The 20,841-nt window shown below is 37.4% G+C and overlaps 1 protein-coding gene across 1 annotated transcript in view; it reads right to left on the reverse strand.

Moving 5' to 3' along the window:
- MEI4 (meiotic double-stranded break formation protein 4) overlaps positions 1 to 20,108 on the reverse strand; it is a 104,682-nt gene extending 84,574 nt beyond the window's left edge. The window contains exons 1-2 of the mRNA XM_058802609.1: positions 20,073 to 20,108; positions 9,168 to 9,217 (exon numbers count right to left, since the gene is read on the reverse strand). Of these exons, the coding sequence (XP_058658592.1) occupies positions 9,168 to 9,192 (25 nt within the window). The 5' untranslated portion in view covers positions 9,193 to 9,217; positions 20,073 to 20,108. The remainder of the gene's footprint in view (positions 1 to 9,167; positions 9,218 to 20,072) is intronic.
- Between the last annotated feature and the right edge of the window lie 733 nt (positions 20,109 to 20,841).

The following is a 20,841-nucleotide window of genomic DNA, read 5'->3' on the forward strand; positions in this document are numbered from 1 at the left end:
TTAGGAGAGTCATAGGATGCTTTGGATTCAGCAGGATCACTTTCATAGCTTTCTCTGACATAAGAGAACAATAATGTGCATTAAATGTAAGCTTTGTTGGTGGATTGGATTAATTTTACTAGTGACATAAACTGAGTTTGGATGTACAAACTGTTTAAAAATTAAAGGCAGGAGCTTCACAGATAAACCCAGCAGGCCAAATTCTGGGGTTCCTGAAGTGCTAAAGATTCTGCCGGGTCTGATTTCTAGAGTTTTTATAGGTTGGAAAACACAAACTCTGAAGAAAGTCTTCAAGATTTGATTCACTGTACCAGTTAATATGCCACACTGGTTGGTTCCTTTGGTGCACCATTCTTTATAAATGAAAGATTTCAAATTGAAATCAAGTTTCTGGCAATTGCCTTTCTGAGGACAAACAAAAGAACCAGTAAGGAGCTGTGCAAGGGCCTTTCAGGAAGTCATTTAAGAGCTTGAAATTCTGCTTGAGAGTTTTCCCTTTGTTACTGAACCGATTGCTTCCTCCTTTGGCATCTCCTCCTCTGCCCTGCATATGAAACATCCAGTCCTGTCTTTCTGGGGAGAGCTGATGGATGAAACAGTTTCCTACTATGCTCTGCTACCCAAGCTCTTTTTATTCCAAATGAATTCTGCATATGGCTGATTTTTCCCATACAAAGTAAGAAGTAAACAGAGAGTGATAGATATTGGCTTTCCATCATCTGATCTGTCAGCTGCTGTACATTAGGAAGTTATCTATGCCTTTAATTGTGAGTAGGAGAGGGATTTAGAGCTTGCAGAAGCATAATTGTTTCACAGTAAATCTACAGATAAGCCCCTCTTCCTTACTGCCCACACAGTTCCACTGATTTTAGAATATTAAATTGTCCTCCCTTCAAACACTGATGCCTAAAGGAAGATCTATTATCCTGAAATCTTTGTAACTTAGACTGTAATGGGATGCTGATATTGCAAACCAATAACTAAAATGAGGAAATATTGAAAGGAAGCATAAGGCTTCTTTTATTACTGCCATAGTTCTTTGCTGCATTAATTTTGAAACATATTTCTATTTTCTGTCTAATCGCAGTCTTAGAGTTAAAAGTTTTGATAACTGACAAGTTTCTCATGTGATGTATTCCTGGAGACAAGGTCAAAGCATCTGGGGGAGGGTAATGAAGAGGAAGGATTTCTACCTTTGACTGTGCCAGACACTGTGAAATTTTCTTTTCAGTTTACTTCAACAGATAAAACAGACTTGATTTGATGTCTAATGCTCAAATTTCAGCGAATTGCTTATTCCTTATTATGAATGGTTTCAATTCAAGTAAGCAAATACCTTATGAAAATCAGGTCCTGTCATTAAATAAATACCTGTGGTCCCTCTGGGTTTATCTTTGGGGCGTTTTTTGTGGTTTTTTTGTGGGGTTTTGTTTTTTTTTTGTTGTTGTTGTTTTTTTGTTTTTTGGGGTTTTTTTTTATCTCCATCAATCTTGTCTTGTCTGTGCAGTGAGGATACAAGAATATGTGTCTGTTTAGCAAAGACTACTTGGGTAAATGAGATAATGAGCAGGCACAGTTGCTTGTGTTCCCCAACCTGCCTAAGAAGACAACTGATGTTGTTCATTGATATTATTAATAAGACAAAGGCACAGGAGAAAAATATCTCTGTTCATCCATCCTCCATTCACTGGCATGAATTTACACTACAATAACACTGCTCATGGCTGGTGGTTTTGTATTTTGTATTAGTCTAATTACATTCTTTGCATCAACAGGTGACGAAAGGAAATCATGATATAAAAATGAGACAAACACTGCTTGCACCAGCCCAAGGCAGGACTTACTGTTCCTGTCCTACCTCTCTAGAAAAGCACAAGTTTCTTCATGCTGACCTTGAAGATTTCATGTGACAAGAGTGACCAGGTCAGGGCACCCAGAGATGTGGATCTGCAGCTGGAACTGGAGCTTCTCTCCAGGTGGACTTTGGGCTGCATGGACCTGAGAAGACTGGATACCACCAATGAAAGCCCATAGAGTTTGTGGTGAAGTAGTGCCTCCTATATATCCTTTGTCACAAAAAGCACCTAATTATCGCAGTGCCAGAAATATTTGCTATTTTTACAGAGAGATGCTGATATACTATAATAACTAATAAAATATAGATAATTTATTTTTGCCTTGATTTCACTTTTTATTTCTACTGTCCTATTTTTTTCCATTCATTTCATCAAAATAAATCTTGTAACACATACAAACAGGCATAATGAAAAATAAAATGTCAGGTACATTTTGGGAATAAAACATTTTGACTTTATGCATCTTCTTTAAAATCACAGGGTACAGTAATAGCATATGGCTTGGTATTTCCTCCAACAAGGAGGAATTTACTTTCACAGTTGCCTAATTGAACAGGATGATGGTAAAGGAATAATTGACAGTTTGTGAGATTTTTGGTGCTTGATATTTGTGTTTCCATTTTAACTGAGTTTATAGGATTCTCCTTTCTGTTCTGTATTTCAATAATCACTCAGTGCTAAAATTTTCAGATAAAACTTCAAATAGATTGGAGTAACACTTTGTATTTTGAACAGTGATGAACCAAACCCACAATTCTCTTTTCTTAATTGTCTAAGATGATAAAGTGGAGTGTATACTAGTACAAAACCAACAGAAATTATGAATGTGATCCCAGTATTTTTTTTAACAAGGCAATCATATGATTCTATATATGATTCTGTACAAACCTAAGAAAAATAAGAAGACTTTGACAATAGCATCAGAGATTGGCTTGACTCCTTATTCACTGGCCTCTGAACCCAAACAATTTTTGTGTGCTTCATTTAAGCAAGTATTCATAATGACATTACATTTTAAAGTTAATAGTATTCATATCATTCTGTGGGTACTTGGCTACAGGGAACAGAAATATATCTACATAGTGAGAAAACAGGCAAGTGGAGGTTCAATAAAGCATTAAGCAATATTGCTAATGACAACCACAAAATAAGGCAGAGGGAAGAGAACTGATCACTGACATTGTTGAACAACTCATAGCAGTATAAGAATAATCTTGAAACACTGACTTGTAGACCAAACAGTAAATTGCATAAATTACTTTAAAGCCTTCAGCATTAAAACATTTAATGATTTATGTCATTTGCAATGTGCAGCATGTCACATCCTATTGCAATACTCAGTATTGTGCAACCATCTATCCAGAATATTGTTGCTAAACTTGCCTAGCTCCTCCTTGGTATGTGAGAGAATAAAATTTCATTTCCTTATATAGTTTAAAGAAGCTAAATAAAAATTCAAAGCTACATGGAAACCATTTGTTATTTTTACATTGAAATTTGTCCTCTAGGATCCTATCTAGACCCATGAGTTTTCCTAATCTGACACCAGAGCTGTTGTTACAACTGGATATGCTGACTCATCAAAAAGTGAATAGCTTCTGATAGTTTATTCACTTAGCTTAATAGCTTTTCAGTTTTATTGAGCACTGCTAAATTGAGAAAAAAGGCTTTTAGAAGAAATCCAGTCTTCTAAAATTCTTGGAAGTTTTGGACATTTTAATGTAAATTTCTTCACTAATTCAATTTTTTTTTTGTATCAGCAATACTATTATAACTTGATTTTTACAATTGTTCTGTAAATTCTTGTAAACAGCTCAGATAAAATGTCCAGAATCTTTTATACTTTCCTCACAAGTGAATGAAATCTAAACTGATAATACTGGCTGTTTACTGAAATATTATATGAAACTCATGCCTCCAAAGCTTTTGTTTAAATCTAGCTTTCACCTACAGCAATTAAAAAATTAATTGATGAGAGATAGGATAGCTCTGTCAGTTATATTGGTGCTGACAGTAAGAGGAACAGTTAAAAAAATATATCCTCACCTTTTCAGTTCAGTATTGGCATTTGTCAGTATGGTCTTGTGTCAAACAGTTCCTCTTTGCTATTTTGAGTGCAGATATTAGAAGCCTGACTGATGTTTCATGTGTGTTAGAGCACGTGTGTAGATAAGTGTGTGTGTGTATATGTGTTTATTCACACTCAGACAGTTGTTTTTCATCTTCTGAGATGAATACAATTTTTTGTTTTGTTTGTTTGTTTGTTTGCTTTGCAACATGATGAAAACCTTTCCTCTGATGCATGGAACTGACATTCTGCGTAGCATTGTATGTGTCTGGTACAAGTCTGCCTGTATTTTGCAATTCCATTGAGATTTTGCCAACAAAGCTCTGACTCACACAAATTGATAATACCCACTCTGAAATCTTTGTCAGTTGAACATTTTTACAGTAATAATCTTCTTGGAGCAGTAATCAACATAGTAATGTTGTTTCAGAAAACAGTACAAAGGAGCCACTGGAAAAAGCAAAAGATATGGAAGTATTTGACTGAAGAGCTACTTTTCCTCACTTCAGTAAATGGTCCTTATGCTAACCCAACTCTGTCATCAATCAGCTCAAACCTCTCCATCCACAAAACACAAAGTGAGGAGGAGAGTTGGTCTCCTAAGGATTTTAAGGAGAAATGATGGGGCTTTTATATTGTTTTGTCTTGGTTTTTTTCCCCTGCCTTTCTCTCCTGTCACAGAGAAATCCTTTGTCTTTTTCTTTTACTCCTGAATTCTTTGCTCATGAGCAGGAAAAAAAGCTTGATCTAAAAGTTCTAAGAGACATGCTTTTATACTTGCTTCAGGTTTAAGAAGAAAAAGCAATGCCTGATCAGGGCTTCCACTTCAGTGAAATAGATTTTTCACTGACTTTTAAAACTGTGACATCAGTCAAAACATCTCCATCATGAAAAAATAAAGTACAGAAAGTGTATTTGTAAAAAAGTAACTGGTAGTGCTTGCTTTTAGAAAGAAAGCAAGTAAGTTATTTGGGTTTTTTTTCCTCCAAAAAGAGCTTCAAATCTATTCAATAAACCACAAGGTCTTTAAAATCATGTACTGATAAATGTATTTAATAATATTTTAGATTATTTCATATTTACAAATGGCTTTCTATTGAAATATATCTTTAACATAAAAAAACAAAGAATAGTGACAGACAAAAGCTGAGAAGTTTAATCTGGCACTAAACAAGAACTTCATATTGGACACTGACAGATTTTTTTGTTCACTGATTACCCCTGTCTTCTTCTGTGCAGGTTATGAATAAAAAGAATTTGCTCAGTGGTTCACTTACTTATTAGGAAGCACTTCACATAATGAGAGCACAGTTCTTCTATACTGTATGGCTTTTAATTTAACTTATCCTTATTGGAATTACATATGTAATATTACTTTAAAAATGTGAGATTTAAATAATGTTATTTTCAATTTCCCCTTTGTACTTAGAGACATAAATATACTTCCAGCAATTATCTTTGAGAAATATACATAATTTGCATCTACTTTTCTTGGCTCCGACTTTAATTTTGCTCAGGTAATGTTAGTATTGTTTTATTTATTTTAATTATTTTCAAAAATCAGTATTTGTAGTCCTTTTGAGTTAATTTAGTTTGCACCCGACCTATTGGCAAAATGGTTTTAAATCGTTTAGAAAAGTATTTCACTAGCTTCTAATGTTGTTTCATTATCACTGATAAAACTTTTTGTTTGTATTGCTCTTGCATCTTATAATCTGCAGCATTTGAAATATCAGGCCCAAGTACTGGGAGGACCATGAGCAGATCCTTATGTAGAGCAACGTGCTTGCCAAAAATGGTCCTGTTAATGCTAAAATCATTTTGGTGCACATTAAGGTCAAGCTCTGTCTCTGCAAACTCTTGAGACCTGGCATTGCCACATGCAGTTAGCGTTACCCAGCTGATGTCCCTGCAGGTGCAGGACTGACACCTTTGGAGAGCGCTGAGGTCCCCCCAGAGAAATCTGGGGCAGCTGTCCCTGTCTCCTTCCATTAGCTGGAAAGGGACTAGAGTAATATCTATATTCCTAACCTTTGGAAAGCTGAGGTTAGGTGAGAGGAATTGCAGCACCAGTGCAGACACTGTGCTGCACTCTGGGGTTCAGGCACGGCCAGCAGTGTGCGGGTGCCCCCGAGCATCGCACGGAACGGGCACAGAGGGGCTCGGGTGAGCACCACAGGAGCTGCAGCTGAGACACAGGGAGGGTGCTGGGGGACACCTGGGACACGGACTGTGCATCAGTGAACACCACAGGTGGTGAAGAGCTGCAGCTGAGACGCAGTGAGGGTGCTGGGGGGCACCTGGGGACACGGACTGTGCATCAGCATGAGAGATCCATAGCCAGTGGGTGAGGAGGCAAAGGACTCTGATGCATTTTTTCCTGTAGAGCCTGACAGAGAACATGAAATTGCTGTTATTGACACCCCAGATACTACCTGAGCAAAGATACCTGAGCAAATAACATTCAAAGTGAACTGCTATAATATTTGCCATGTGCCTCTCACTCCCAGAGTACACATTAGGACCAAAGTTCATTTTCTCTCACTGAAAATTCGTGACACATTTGGGATAAAGTACTGCATACTATGATTTCATTAAATAACAAAGTATTCACTGCCAGAGCTGAAGTAATTATTCAAGAATTGTGCTCTCATAAAAGGATTTTTTCTTGCCTTTAAATCTTCTTTTAATGATGTGCTTTTCATTTAGTTATAAGGGAATTACTTGAATTTTCTCAATAAAACTTTAAGCAGTCTTTATTCTGTAACTAAAAACATGCACAAGAGCAAATAATTTCAAAGATATGTATCAAGTATATGCAAACTCTACAGAATCATTTCTTTTGAAGCAATTTTGTGAAACCACTTAAAATCATATAGTGAGACATGAATCTTACAAACTGAAGAGTAAAAATTAATTTAAAATATAGAGAACAAACTTAATTTGTGCTTGTTTGTGAACATTTATTACTAAAATATATTAAAACAGAATTTTTTAATTTTCGCAGCTGACTCGCTCTCACCCTACTACTTCCAACATTGCTGTAATGGAGACAATTTTCTGAAAAAATATTATTGTTTTGTGATTAGTTGTATGAATATAGAGGAAAAAGTTGTTCCTTTATTCACTCAGTCATAGGGTAGAGAGCAGGGTAATCATCTCTGTGATGAGATGATTATCTCTGTGTAGGCTCCTGTACCTTACCAGGGCCTTATGGAGAAATCTTGGCCAACTGTAGCATTGTATCTCTGTCTGTAGTTCCCAAAATAATGGGAAGTATGCAGACATGCCCTGAATATATAGCACTGAGATGGTCAGGGCTTTCTGTTGTGGAGGAAAGTCTTCACACAAACTCAGAGAAAGTCAGCCAAAAAAAGCCTAAGTACCAGATATTTTTTAATTATTTAGAGAGCCAGGATTCACTGGTAATAGGCAAAGGAGGGATGTTTGAAGGTTTTTTGTGGCTTTATAACTTGTTTGGTTTTGCTCAACATAATAGCACAAACCACAGACCCAATACACTGTGTTAAAGCCTGAAGGTTTTTGTTGTACTGAACTGTGAGAGTTCTCAGGAAATTTAATGGTGCCCCAGACAGAAAACAAAAAAACAGAAGAAAAGAGAAGTGTCAGCAGTGCACAGGCCAGTGTAACAGCAGTGGGTGGGTACCTGTGCTGCACAGCAGCCCTTGTCTGCTCCCATTCTCCAGCTGAGTAGGGGACAGTCCAGTGTCTTCCTGTGCTAAAAGTGCTTTCGAATTCTGGAGCAAGTTGCACTTGGAGGTAGGTGGGCATGAGGGGCACCTACAGAGAGCATACAATGCAGGCTCTCTGGTCACCCCTGCTGTAGCCCCTGTCTTGAAGGGGTCTTTGGCAGCCACATCAAACCAGTTTTTGATCTACACATAGCTCATGAGCAATGGCTATGTCACTTCCAGACTGAAAAAAATCTCTCCAGCTGTGGCAAATGCCTAGCTTGCCCCAAGACCTTGCTTGATTTTTCCAAAGAAAGAGAACACCCTCCACCTCTGTGCACCCAGGCCCATCTGTCACATCTTTGCAGCCTCAGATGTGTCTGTGATGTTGGCAGTGCTGCACACGTGGCCCTGTGCTGCCCTGTGGTCCTGTCCCAGAACCAGCTCTGTGTCCTTCTGACATGAATGAAGAACCAGCTTCATTCTCAGGTATGACTGTCTCCCTCACAAAAAAGGATACAGAGGCAGGAGTTTAATCTCTTTGTATTGAAAAATTAGGACAGGCATAGGTGATCTGTTACGTGCTACCTGGAGGTGAACAAATTAAAATGTAGGAGTAATGACCATGTCAGACTTTTGAGTCTAATTCTTGCCTTGAGCTGAATGTGAGCAATAATTATACTCTCTGCTGTGCTGCTCTATGGACACGAGTAATTATAGTCCTCGATACACAAAAATGTGTATCTCATTATAATGGAGCACAGAACTAAACAAAAATAAATGGAATAGAACTAAATGTTCAGAATGCCATTTGTATGCTTAGCTTTAGACAGCCATCCTAGGTTTTACATTCAAAGGAAATTTGCATGTGGAATTCTGGTCCTACAAGTGGAGCTGGTGTGAAGAGCATTTGTTAGGGATATTTGTTCAATGTCTGAAAAGAAAATGGTTATTCAGCTGAGATATTTCATTTGGTAGTAATCAAAGGGAAAATTTTGCAGAGATACCCTGCTTGTAAAGTTAAAATACAATTCTCTGCTCACGTTTCTGTGCTAACTAGCTTAGTAACAATAAATAATTTAGTATTCCAGCCCCATTTCATTAAAACCCTAGAGTACTTACAAAGAATAAGTATAAAAGTATGAGATTTGTGTGACTGATTGTAGCCAGTTACTCTTAAGAGTCAATGCAAATCTAGGGAGTAACTCAATTCATCTTAGAATTGGGATGTCCTAAATACACTGTGGATATGTGTATTTAATCAAAAGAATCTATCCTAGAAATATACAAAGTTTAGACTTAGAAATCTGATCTCCTTGTGTTCAGATTTCATTAAAGTAAACCTGCTACCAAACTTTCTAGGTATCCACAAAATGTATGAAGCTTACCATGCAAAAAGCTGCAGTGGAAGCCCATTCTGGCCATCCAACTTCCAAGACTGATTTGGTGATTGGTCACTTACATCCAGTCTGATTCTTCCACTTTGGTAGGGAAACTGACCACATGGCTACAGAAATTCATGTCATTTCCAGCACTTCACTGTTTCCTTACCTGAAAGAGCATGGCACTGAAACATGTGTATGGTGGAAATCCTGGTACCACTGAAAGATAAAAGGGAAGATTTCTTTGACTTCAGAAATGCTAAGATTTCACCCAAGGACAAAGATGGTTGTGCAACATCACCCCAGGTGTTCTCAGGAAATGAAGATAATTCCTCAAACTTCAGAAGAAAATCAAACAACCCCCCCTTGACTGGCAGGCTCCTCACTGCATGTTCCATCAAGGCACCTGCAGGCAACTCTGCAGTAGGGAACAGGTTGTCTTGTGCTTGAAAGGTGAACAAAAAAACGAATGCTGGAGTTCAGCAATGACTCACATCTGGTAGTGCATTTTCCTGGCACTTCTGAGTGGCACTGCCTTGCTCTGCTCCACAGAAGCATTTTAAATGTTGTGCGAGATATTTTATGTGGGAAAACAAAGTGTGCTGTATGGGACTCAAAGGGATCTTGTTATTATTTCATCCCTTATTCAAATTACTCTTTAGATCAAGATTGTATTAATGCTCATAACTAATTTGGCCTTACACAATGCCTGTAATCCAAGTATCTCACAACACTTCTTGAGCATTCTCTAATTAAGCTAGTCACAATCTCTCAGTGAGGTACTCAAGGAATCTGTGTGACTTGTTTTGTCCGGTGCCAGAAGCAGTCACCTCTGGGGTCAAGTAAGGCACAGCAGCATGTTCAATAATGCATAGCAGCATTGTGCCACACTTTGGGAGGGAAGGGAGAAGTAAAATCCCTAATTGGAACTGCAGTGGGTTTAAGGAAGGAAAATGTATTTATCTTTAATTTCAGATTTAAAGGTGCTCACTTGTTCTTTCCTCTGAAGACTGTCAAAGGCCCTTTCATGTCCAGTTGGCTTTTTTACTTCACAAGTCTGAGAGGAATGCCTTCTCAAATCATGGTTTCATGACCTATTATACTTTGAAATTCTGTATCTACACATAGCATTTACTTCCCAAAGTAAATAGCCAGTGTGATTCTTTGATCAAAGCTGTAAGCAATTGCCAATATTTAACATTTCTCCCTAAAAGGCTTATTTCAAGGAGTTTTATTGTCCCCACTGTACAGAAAAAAACTGAAGCATTGAGAAAATAAATTATCTTCCTCTACATACTGAGAAATTCGGTGATTAAAAGGTCATCAAATCTTGTTTTCCAACCTTATATTAGTTTGCTAAGCTCTCACTCATTGTTCTTTCTGCCTGTTAAATCATCCCTAGCATTCAGTCTGTATGACACTCTATTTTTGATACCGTTAATTAAAATACAGCTTGAACACAGTCTATATTATTCTGCCTGACAGGAGAGTTTTCACATATCCATTCTCATTTGTTCCTCAACAAAAACAAGCTTTAAGCCCCCAAAAAGCTACTAACCCCACTGATGCAGAAGCTCCCCAAGTATCTTTTGGACAACTGCTCCTCAAAGCAGGAGCACCCCCTTTGTGCTGCTGGGGCTTCATCCTCGTGGAGAAATGCACCAGGCACAAGGGACCCAGGCTCTTGGGGCTCAACAGGCTGAGGCAGATGGGACACAAGCTTCAGGGGTCATTGGGGGACAAATGACTTCACCTGCAATTCCCCCATGAACAGGACTGTCACTGGTAACAGCTCTGAACTTTTCACAGGTTCTTGCAGCCAGATCAGGCTGTAGTGATCTCCCGTGACCTCCTCTCTAGCATGCAAAACAACACGTTATCACAAAGGAATTTCTACATAGGATAAAAACCTGTAATTAATTTAGATCCTGAGAGAAAAAGGATCTGCTGTGTCTATAGGTGAAGTATTGTAATGGAAAATGATGCCACTGGATAGCAGAGGCTTTACTGTCTCAATTATAAGAAAACATGTCCCATGTTTCTAGCTGAGACAGGGGAGGAGCCTGAAAAACCTAGATACTTTTAACAGGGCCCAGAAAAGCCAAGAGGGACAGAAAACTCACCCTTTTCCATCCTGCTCCTAGTGTAGCAGGAAGATTATATAAACCTTGATTTTCATGCGCACACCTTTTATTAGTTCTCTGTAACATAACTTGTATTCTTATGATGAAAATGGATAAGGAGTGTGTTAAGAATTTCTGATTATTATTGAATTTTCAGAAAGCAAAGCCACTCCTGTAGCACATGAGCAATATACATATTAAAATACATAGAAAACGATGTAAAAACATCTCTAAACTCAGTGTTTTTACTATGCAGTAATTATATAATCTGCAGTGATTTATACTATCCTCCATTTTATGGAAACTGTGAGAACAGATGTACATTATTATTGTCAAGGGAGCAGACAGCCAACATGACCATTCCCAAGATGAAAACACATTTGTGAGATGACACTTTAAGTAGAGCTCCTATAAGGATTAAAATTCCACTTTCTGAATGATTTAATTGCTTGCCAAATCTTGATGCTTCCAGATTTCTTGTGCCCTTCTCTTATGAAAGAAACATTCCAGGAAAAAAGAAAATCCATCAAAGTTAATTTTTCCAGTTTTCTGATCATAGAATTATCACAATAGTAAAATAATGTTATTCCTGAAGGTAAAAAAAAACAGTTTCACATTTCACCAGAACATCTGTCAAAGTTTTAATAGCTTTTGTGGTGTTCTTTAAACAGCTTTACTCACTTTGAATAATAATAAGAGAAATTAGGCTTTTCATTTCAGGAAAAATTCTTTAAAACAGAATTTATATTCTCTTTCTGATTACACAAAAAAGTCCACATCTCCTTCACAGTAGATAATAAATTCCAGATGACTGTATGAATCATGTTCACTGTGATGTGCATCATTAACAGCTATAGCTGCATGGTCACGATAGCTGCACTTATATTTTCTTTGTAGAAAGATCCACGCACTTTCTCCTCAAGAGAGAGAAAATGAAGTAGTTTCTAGAGTCAGATACTAATTGCTAAAAAATACTGAGTTTATCACATTGCAGGCCAAGGAAACTTAGGGGAGCGGTGAAGTTAACTTCAAGGAATTAAAAGAGAAGTTAAGACTGGCCTCTTCATAGGGATGAGGAATGTGGGCTCCCAGGTGATATACCTCACTCCAAGGGAGATACCCAATTACACATCTTCTCTAAGTCAGGAAAAGTTACTTCAAATTGGAAATTCCTTGGTATTATTTGCTGACATAAAGGAGGTGAAAGGTAACTAACTCACTCCTTGATAGCTAACTGTATCTAAATTTTGTTGATATGTTTCTATTCTAAGTGCCTACAATTATCATCAAATACTATTCTTAAACTGTGTATGATAACCATTCCTGAAATCAACTGGAAGCCTGGGAAAGTGCCAGGTTTACATGCCTAAGGGTGATGCTAGGGCAGTGGCATTAGCAGTGCAAAGTGTGCAACAGAGTGTCATAAACTATTTCCTGTTTAATTTTTCAAACAATATTGCATTTAAATGAATAAGTGAATGTGTTCTTTGAATATCGATATAACTGTACTTGCTGCTGTGTGTAAAGTGAGTGAAATGTCAAAGAAAACATGGTAGATATAAAAACCCACATTACTATAACCAAAACACAATGACCAGATGTCTTGGCTTGGCACAGATTTGTAAATACTTTGCTATATGCAGAGCATAGGAGACCTTTGATCTTATTTGCAAAAATTTATACAAAGAAGCTGAAGTATTATTTATAGCCAGATTTAAGTTTTAAATGTGTGTGTGATAATGCAAAACTCTGGCTAAAGCCACCAGTTGATGTTAGAAATGTTAAACAAAAGTATCGCTGCATGTCATTGCTCTGTTAGGATTTAGAGGCACTTAGAGGGAAAAGTGTAGGCAGCCAGCTGCCCTGATAAAAAGCGACTGAAATCTGCTCTTAAGGGTATTGGCACATCACAGCTGGCAGAACAGCAGAAATACCTAAATTAAAAGTTAATTTGGGTATCTCCACGTTTTGCAGCAGTCTGGCATGTTCTACGTTACCTTTGGTGAGCCTGCACAGATGTTACCATGGGGAAAGCAAGCCAGTTCTCCTAAGTTTACAGCATATGTTTTGCTGCACTGCTCAGATCTGCTTGGCTTTACTAGCCAAATTCAAAATGCATAAAATGGCAGTGATTTTTCTCTAGTTGTAACCATTTATTCTATGGGAAAATTGGATCACTGATAACAAAGGGAAAAAACAGGCAGTGGGGAAATGTAAACAACAGAAAAGCAGTGGGGATTCTCCTAGAAAAACGTTCAAGACAGTTATTTGCTCTGAAACAATAAAGGGTATCTCAAATGCTAAACAGCTCAATATCCTACCCTAATCATACTTAACCTGCTATACAGATTAAGACCATTATAAATAAATTCAGTCCCCACCCCCATACAGAGTTAATCAAATATAGAATCAAGACAGACGGAACCTCAAGCACAGAAGGAAACATCTCATTTCTCAGTCATACTCAGTCATCCAGGAGAACAGATGGCCCTTAATAGCATGCCCTGAAACGTCTAATTACATGAGAAACTTTGTATAGTTTTTCTGGACTTTTAATTGGTCTCCCAACTGTGTGTGGAGACAGCCAAATGTTTTAATAGATTAAATAATAAATATCAAGATAGACTGTGTTGCAGCATGTACAAGACCTGGCTGATTTACTCTTAAGGTGGATGTAAAAATATGGCAATGCATGGAGGGATCAGCCCTGCAAATCCAGACTGTCATGCAGACAAGCTCTACTAATTTTTTTTGAAGTCTTCCTCATAACATGTTGGGTGCCTTGACATCTCACAATATAGGAACAACAAGGTGTGCATGATAACAGATTTAGGGTCACTAAGAATTTAGCCTACATAAATGACATGAACGGAGCAATGGTCGGTAACTATAGCAACCAATAAAACCCTAACAGGAGAGGGGAATGGACATTACACATCAGCATGCCAAGCTGAAATGTAATACTATAACAGCAAGATTCACAATATATTGGAAAGATATAATCTAATGAAAAAATATTTTTTAAAAGTTTCATTTAAAAGAATTAGCACATATTTAATGATGGAAATGCAATTAAGTACCTAAACAGTAATAAAACCAAAGCATAATCGAGGTCATAAGTGTTGTAATGAACAACAGACACAGAAACTAAGTATTAGGTGAAGCACAAAACATCAGCAGCACCAAATGCATTTTTTGGTGTGTGCTGAACTCAGAACCTTATCTAGAGATATAGGAGCTATATCTGTATTGCCCAAACCCTTGTATTACATTTCTTTCTAATAATATAGGCCATAGGAAAGCACAGGAATTCTGCTTAGTTGGTTGATCATACAATTTAATCCAGGTTGTTATTGTTCTGTTTAACCACATTAAATTTTGTGCTGCAACTAGAAAAATTGTTCCAAATTATTGTTGCTCTGATGCTTAGAAACCTTAGGATAAATTTATAAATAGCCAGTTCATACCCATTTCTTGTGCCAGCAGTGGCTATTAGTTCAAATGGCTTTTCTCTGGTGTATTAACATGCAATATTATGGACATGCAACATTTTGTTAGGCTATGAAAACCAAGTTCCTTTTGAAAGACAGAACCACAAAATGGTTTGTGTTGGAAAGGAGCTTTAAAGGTCATCTAGTCCAACTCCTCTGCCTTGGGCAGGGATGTCTTTCACAACATCAGGTTGCTTTAAGCTGCATCCAACTTGGCCTTGAACACTTCCACGGATGACACGTCCACAACTTTTCTGGGCAACCTGTGCTGGTGCCTCCCCACCCTCACAGGAAAGACCATCTTCCCTAACACCTAACATAAATCTCTCCTCTTCTAGTTTAATCCCATTCCCTCTTGTCCTATTGCTACTGACTCTGGTTAAAAGTCTCTCCCTTCTATCTTATGAGCCACCCCTCTAAGTATTGAAAGGCTGGAATAAGCTTTTCCTAGAGCTTTCTTTTTTCCAGGCTGAACAACCCCAGCTCTATCAGCCTGTCTTCATAGGAGAGGTACTCTAAGCCTCTGATCATGTGAAAACTTTCTTCCCTCTAAGCATCTTAGATGCCTTTCTTTGCTTTTCAGCATGCTTAATTATCTTGTGTAAGCAGCTGTAATTGTACACTATATTCCAGGTAAACTCTTGCTAGAATACTGTTTATTACATTTCTATTAATGAGAAGATGTTTTCATATGGCTGCATCACAGCAGGCTATCACAGGATCTCTACTAGATATCTTTTTTTTTTTTTTTTCATTGTTCCAAAATATGACTTGATTTAATGCAGAAACTCTAGATACTACTCCTTAATTCTTGGCCTTATGAAGAATGTTCACAAATGCCACTGAATGTTGTCCCATTTCTATAAACTCAATCATCAACTCAACTCATCAGGGTGCAGAAACCTCTGTCCCATCTATGGTTCCATTGTCTTTTATTCCTGTACATGTGGCTATGTTGTAATAACTGAGCTTTATCAGTTTATCCTTTCTGTTTTCATCCATATAATCTTTATTTCACTCTTTGTTATTACCAAAATGATCGACAGTCCCACACTTTAATCTTGTCTTTTTTGTTATGCTTCTGGTTGTTTTACAGGAAAGAATCAGTTGATTTAAAAAGATCCAGACTGATCAGCAGTATTTTATGCATATTTCTAAGAATGCAGGAGTATACAAGAAATGAATGACCATAGGAAATCATGGCCATGAGGTCTGAAAACAAATCCTGTTCTGCACAGGTCCCAGGTGTTGCAGATGTGAAATAACTATTAGGAGGTCTAACATCTAAAAGATACTGCTTTCCCCTTTGGTTTGTATAGTTAGTCAGTATGACACACCTATATTAGCTGTCTTTGCTCTCTCCTTTTCTCTGTTCACAGGTAAATCTGGTTGAATCAGATGTATGTTTACAGTGGTCCATAAAGATGCTTTTTTTCCTCTGAAAGTATGCAAAAATCTTATGGAGCAACAGTGCTAGGCCTACTACCAGCCAGCAGTAACCCCAAGAGCTCCCTCTCAGGGTAGAACAGCAGATGTTCTCTGGACCATCTGTGGTGGTTTGTTCCAGAGGTTCCTAAAGCTCATTTCCCAAATACAATGTCCCTCTATAAAGTCCCCTCCTTGCCCTTCCATGCAAATCCTAGTTGCTACCTGCATATTGAAAAAAGGCTGCATTTCATGCTCTCCCCTCTCATGCCCATTTCAGGGTGACTTCTACTATGAAAAGGTTAGGCTGCAGTTGCTGAGGTTGTCAGATGGGATGGTCAGACCCCACTGACCTGTCCTCCCTGGGGATTTTGTCCAGCTGCAGTTCTGTAAGGCATTCCCAAGTGCTCAGTAACAAGATGGTTCCATACCATGAAACATACCCATCCCACCCATATGCATATATTTTCTTTTGAACTCCTGAGAATTGCCCCTTCTCACAGTTGGATATTAGAAGTAGTGCCAAAGTCTTTATTTGCTGCTATCAGAAGGTCTGGGAGTTCAAGAACTTCTAATATTATAGCTCCTGAAGCACAGAGATTTATGTCCAGCAGTTAGCATTTTTGTGGCCCCAGACCTTTTACTGGCATACAGACAACCTGCTCATGGTGCAGAGGCTGCTGTAGCATTTGCCCCTTTGCGTAATGATTTCCTGGATGCTGGAAAAGCTTCCTTGTATTTCAAAAATTCTACAAAAAAGTACAAGAAATCCTCATTTAAAAGTGTAAAGAGCTAAAAAGTAACTTCTCTACTCTTTAAACATCTTGACAACTGCATTGCTAGAGGCAGAGCTGTACTGGAAGTCTTCCAGGGTGGAGAAATAGGATAAGAAACAGGATAAGAGAAATGGCATTAAAGAACCACAAAACCCCATATTACCCACAGGATGCTGGCTCTGAAAAATGTCCAAAAAAAAGTTTGCTGAAGTAATGACATGGGGAAGTATAGGAAAGTCAAGCTTGGGGGAAAGAAAACCAGGATTTACAATTCTAGGAACTTCAAAACACTTAGTTATATTGTCCAGGTTGTCCTGTTCTGATGCTGAAGGAAGAGTCAGACCATGGGAATTCGAATAAGAAAATTTTGAAGCAGTCAGAAAAGGCCATGAGAAAGCAAATTATAGATAAGAAATGAAGAAAGTTATTTGGAAACACTATTTTGCAAGATAATGGACAGGTTAAATAACCTTCTGGATGGAATCACCCAACTCAAACAGCGAAGTGAAACACAAAGTCCTGTAATTGAATTCAGACCTTGCCAAGATGACAACTGGTAAGTATTCAGCACACAGGACTCCAAGTTCATAAAAAAAAGAAGAGAAAGTACATCCTAGGAAGATCTGCATGTGTGATCACTGTTTAACCAATCAAGCAGATGAATAAATCAAGTGAAGATTAGGTACATTAAAATCCTTACCATTAGATCAGGCAAAGAACATAAAAACAACCAAACCAAACTTGTTTGCAAGAGAACAGATATATTTCTTTCAAATAAGAAATATGAAGAAAATCTAATGTAAAACTGTGAAAACAGTTGTAAACTAGCAATACATAGTATAGCTCTGAAGTTTTATTTTGCATTTAAATTAGATGTATCCAGAAGTTAGGACTTGCAATCAAAACAGAATAAGGGGTCTGGGTATTGTGACAGTTTGCTATTTTCTATCTAGTTGAGTATTTGCTTCACTGTTTTTTAGTTTTCATTCTGTATGTAACCAATTTTTGCCTTCTTCAAAATAAAAAATAGGTAGATGGAGGAGGAAGATTTGTTTACTGGGAGCTTATTACAGGGTGGCTGTTAAACTGATAAGGGTTTTGGAGATCATCAAACAACTAATCTAGATCAACACACGAGGTTACATAGTCAAATTAAACTTTGTTTCCTTTGGATTTCAGTGATTACCTCTGGGGTTTCAAATTAGACTACTAGACAAGTAATCAACTTCCTTCAAGCCTGTCACATTACACAGATAGATATTATTTAAATTGAAGTGCCCGTCCACTTAAGGCACTTTATGCATTAGAATAGTTTCTAGACCAACATATTCTGAAAAATACTATTTCTTCTCCATAAACATATTGAAATTTTTTTCAGTCTGAGACCTTGGTAACAGAGGTTCCAAGAAAATAGTTTTTAGTCAATAAATTGGAGTCTTTCATGACTTGGTACTGTGAAAGCAAAAGATAACATCAAAAATCTAAACTCAAATTGTCAGTGCACTGAAACAAAATATTATAGATAAATATTTTAAAATTATTTGCTTGCCTTTCCTCAGAAATAAGCACAGTTATTGCAGGCAACATAGTATGCACAAAACTTTATACACAAATAATAATCTCATTATATAGTGGTTATAGGTTATAGACACTTTGAACAGAAAATGCTACAAATACTATGACTACTTGACATAATATCAGTGTAAAATGCATTATTTAATAGTTTTCAGAATATTCAGAATGGTACTCATGGAACAATTATTAAATCCTCTGCTAATAATTCATAATAGGTTTAGGATGGATATATATAGATATGTCTGTGTACACACACAAAGTTAAAACAGTTATGATTTTCTATGTGTGCATGAGGAAATAGGATGTTCTCATTTACCTTTCCTGTATGTTCTTAATTTTAGAAAATAAAATGGAAGGGAAGGGAAGGGATAGTAAAAATATTCCCATGTACTTTAGGTTAGGAACCTGTTAACATCCCAGCCATATCTTCCTTAAGTATTTGACCCGGCCTAAAACTGGAGAAACATGAATTACAAATCATCTCAACTGCCTGGCCAAAATAAGTTTGACCTTTAGCTCACTTTGAATCAATTCAGACTACATAATCAGGATCTCAACCTACAAATAAATAAACAAGTAACAAAATGTGATGACCCACAATTATCTGTGCCTTTCCCACAGTACCAAAGAGCCTTTCTGGATGACCCTGCCCAGTTCTCAAGAATTCATATTTGTGGTACTTGTGGAGTAAGTAGAAAGAGCCACACAAACCTAGTGGGGAAGAGAGGAAATGCTGTGAAGGAGGAGATAAGGTGGGAGAACTCCAACAGAGAAGCAGGGGGTCGGGGTCCAAAACCAGCACAATTTTTCCAGAAATTGAAGTAGATCTCTGGTTTGAGAAGGCTACTGAAACTAATAGTGTAGATTTTGAAATGCATGGACTTAATAAGTTATCTAATAACATTCCCATGTTTGTAACAAAATACTTTACAAATTCAATAATGACATATAGACTTTATTGGGAGTTTTTCAAAACTAAAACCCAATGATATGACAGACTCAAACCCAAAAGCAGATGTTGAAATGTTTCAGCTTACCACTGGGTGATTAAATAATTACTATGGGGCTGCATTACACAACACTGAGAAAGTTAAGTTTCACTTTAAAATCTTACTATTACAGTTGAGTTAAAGTAGAGTGGAGGCACAAAGACCACCTCTTCAGGAGTCAGTGCAGCAGCTCAAAATCCACAGTAAATTAGAGGAAGATGAACCTAAAGGCTTCACTTAAACTCACAGTGAGCCCAGTACTTGAAAATGTCAAGAAGTGTTGTTTAGCTTGGAATGACAATACAAAAAGAATGGGAAGCTGTGTAAAAAAATTGTCAATGTTTCTTCTGCCTAACAGCACAAATTTTGAAACCCTGGCATTTTCACAGGTTGTAAGTACTAATTTGCAGTCAATTATGATAAATTCAAATGCTGCTCACTGTTAAGCAAAGGATGTGTGTGCAGTGGAGTGAGAGGAGAGACAGGTGAATCTCTGAGATACATATCTCTCAGATCCTTGCCTTATGGTGGAGACCAGAAGACCAAAAATCTCTTTCAACTCAAAGCCAGATTTTATTAAAATATAAACTAAAATAAGAAGCCTTTAAAAGAGAGAATACTAAGCATAACTAAATAAGACAGAACAGAAATAAAATTGTGTATAAGCAAATCTGTTCCATCTATCATATACTCACAGGCAAATTCGTGCTCCTCTGCTTGGCTGCTGCGATCCCACTACGGTTTGAGTTACAGCCAACCCATTCTCATCCCTAAAGTGTTTCTGTCTGCCACAGCAGGGCTTGGGCTATGGGTGACCAGATCTGTCATTGACTCATCCCAATACTATCTTTGTGGGCTACAGTTCCTCCCTTTTTGCCATGTCTCTGTCACCCAGAGACATTTTTTCTTGCCCTGGGGACAGTGACCATCTCCAAGCCTCTGGAGGGACAGCCTGAGTCCACCAGTCAGCTGAAAGGCACATGACATTACAGGCTATCTGAGAACAAGCTGTCCAGAACAGGTCCCACAATCTGTTTGTATTTAGTTTTAGAACCTGGTATTTGGACCACAGAACTATACTGCTTGGCAAGATGACAGCTTTCTGATTTAATGAGTAGAAAAGTATCATTTTTTGACTATAAGTGAGAAATTTTGTTTCTTCTTTGTGACTCTATTGCCAATATGAATTAGTTTTTAGTGCATCTAAGTGTTTTTTCTAAGAAGCTCTTCAGATAAAGAAATTTATCTGAAAATTTCTCTAAAAATTTTAAAAATTTATCTATCAGATAATTTATCTATCAGATTTCATTTAGAAATCTGAAGACTTTATTTAAGCTGTGTTTAATATTTAACAGCTTTTACATAAGTGCAATACATTTTGACTTTTTGGTAGGCACTACTTTTATAGCAAAAATTTAAGGGAAAGTTTAAGAGTTTTCCACTCCAAAGGGGAAGCAGTTTCAA

The sequence above is a fragment of the Ammospiza caudacuta genome, chromosome 3, assembly GCF_027887145.1.
Source record: "Ammospiza caudacuta isolate bAmmCau1 chromosome 3, bAmmCau1.pri, whole genome shotgun sequence".
Taxonomy (NCBI): Eukaryota; Metazoa; Chordata; class Aves; order Passeriformes; family Passerellidae; genus Ammospiza; species Ammospiza caudacuta.